This window comes from Plasmodium inui (assembly GCF_000524495.1).
Source record: "Plasmodium inui San Antonio 1 unplaced genomic scaffold supercont1.143, whole genome shotgun sequence".
Taxonomy (NCBI): Eukaryota; Apicomplexa; class Aconoidasida; order Haemosporida; family Plasmodiidae; genus Plasmodium; species Plasmodium inui.
The window spans coordinates 9,041-10,784 of NW_008481977.1; the positions used below are offsets into that span (position 1 = coordinate 9,041).

Genomic DNA, 1,744 nt, shown 5'->3' on the forward strand with positions numbered 1-1,744 from the left:
TGCGTGAACATACATGAAGCTGCAAAGAAGACAACGTGTAACATGGGATTGTATAGAAGAAAAAAAATATAATGAATCTGAATAGTGTATTTTACCTTTTTTTTTTTTTGCCTTCGAATTTTCAAATTGATAATCCATGTTACTTTATTTCACAAAAGTGAATGAAATAATACATATGATAAAATGAACACATTCTTATATTTTTAAGGTGGAGGTAATGTGAGATCTACAGCAAGACTTATTCCATGTTTTTATTTCTCCTCTTTTTTGTACAAATGTCCCAACAGTGATTCATGTAATGCTGGATATACAGAAGTTATGCTATTTTCATAACATCAGGAAAAGGGGAATCTATTGTGTCCCTCCATCTAACCAGGATTTTGATACCATTTCTTTCGTTGCTACGAGAAATATACAGTTATATATAGCACTATTGCAACGTATTTTATACGTCATTTCCCTCTATCAACATGATAGCATAAGAAGAGAAAAGGATCTTATTTACAATGAGAAATCTGGAATAGTATTAAAATAGCATGGGCCGAGGACAGCGAGTCAAATTGAGGCATGCAGCACGGATGTTGCGAATATCCTACAGGACTTAAAGGGCGATCCACAAATGTTGAAATTTAAATAAAGTTACTTTACTGGATTAACTTGTGAGAACAGATTCATATGATTAATATGTAATTGGTAAAAGAAGACACCACTTCGCAGGAAAGATGAGTGGTGTTATAATGATATTTAACAAAAGACTCCAGATTGCTACATAGGAATATGCAGAGAACCTAGAGAAGGAAATAACTGAATAAATGAAAAGGAGAAGATAAAAAAGGTTATAACTATACTACGGAGTTATTAGTGAAACAGAAATTAAATACCGAGAAAGGAAAAAAGAGGAGAAAGCGAAAGCCGAAAATATAGAGGATTTTTCAATTTGTGCGTGATTTAATATTCATTTTAGGTGATGTTCCATTGGTTCTGAATTATTTTGAACATTATAAATATCTTCTAAAATGTATGGCTTCGAACAAATGAGATTACTTGAAGACTTTTGGAAAAATGTCTACCGTGCATGCCGAATCCACGAAAGATGAAGAAATTGGAGATACATTTACACAAAATATCATCACATGGAGGTACTATAATATGGAGGGGAGGTTCAGGAGATACAAGACAACGAATAACACCGGGATGACAATGAGGAATATGACAAAATTAGCGATGATTAGGAAGATTATAACAATAATCAATATGAGAACCTAAATAACAGGTAATGGAACATATGAGGGTCATTGTTTTGTTAACAGTACTGCTTAGGATGGAAATGTATTGTGCGGAATGTTATAATTTAAAAAGTAGAATTGTAATGGCGCCTTACAAATAACGGATAATTGCTTAGATGCAAAAAAAAATAATGGAAACTCGAGAAAATTACAACATAGCTCAAATAGTTAATAAACAATGAGAATAGAGAGACCGAGTAAAATCGAGATAGGTAAGATTAAAGTCGCTGAATGAACTTGATTAATGTTTTATGGGATTGTAACTCAAAGAGAAATTTCAATAAAGAGATTTAAAGGAAGAAAATAACAATTAGATGTAAAATGATGAATAAAACGAAAAATTCTGCCCAAAAGAAAACAGGATCAACCGTGCGAGTTATTAAATTGAATTATAAAATATGTTAAGAATAAATCCTTTCGAAACTTATTGAGAAAATGAAACATGAGGATAAGAAAAA

The 1,744-nt window shown here is 31.7% G+C and overlaps 1 protein-coding gene across 1 annotated transcript in view; it reads right to left on the reverse strand.

Moving 5' to 3' along the window:
* Positions 1-955: 955 nt before the first annotated feature.
* The window catches only part of C922_05706 (hypothetical protein), a gene marked incomplete at both ends in the record, with an annotated part of 2,448 nt that continues 1,659 nt past the window's right edge, over positions 956-1,744 (reverse strand). Inside the window, 3 exons of the mRNA XM_008821277.1 lie at positions 956-1,066; positions 1,191-1,262; positions 1,595-1,629. Of these exons, the coding sequence (XP_008819499.1) occupies positions 956-1,066; positions 1,191-1,262; positions 1,595-1,629 (218 nt within the window). The remainder of the gene's footprint in view (positions 1,067-1,190; positions 1,263-1,594; positions 1,630-1,744) is intronic.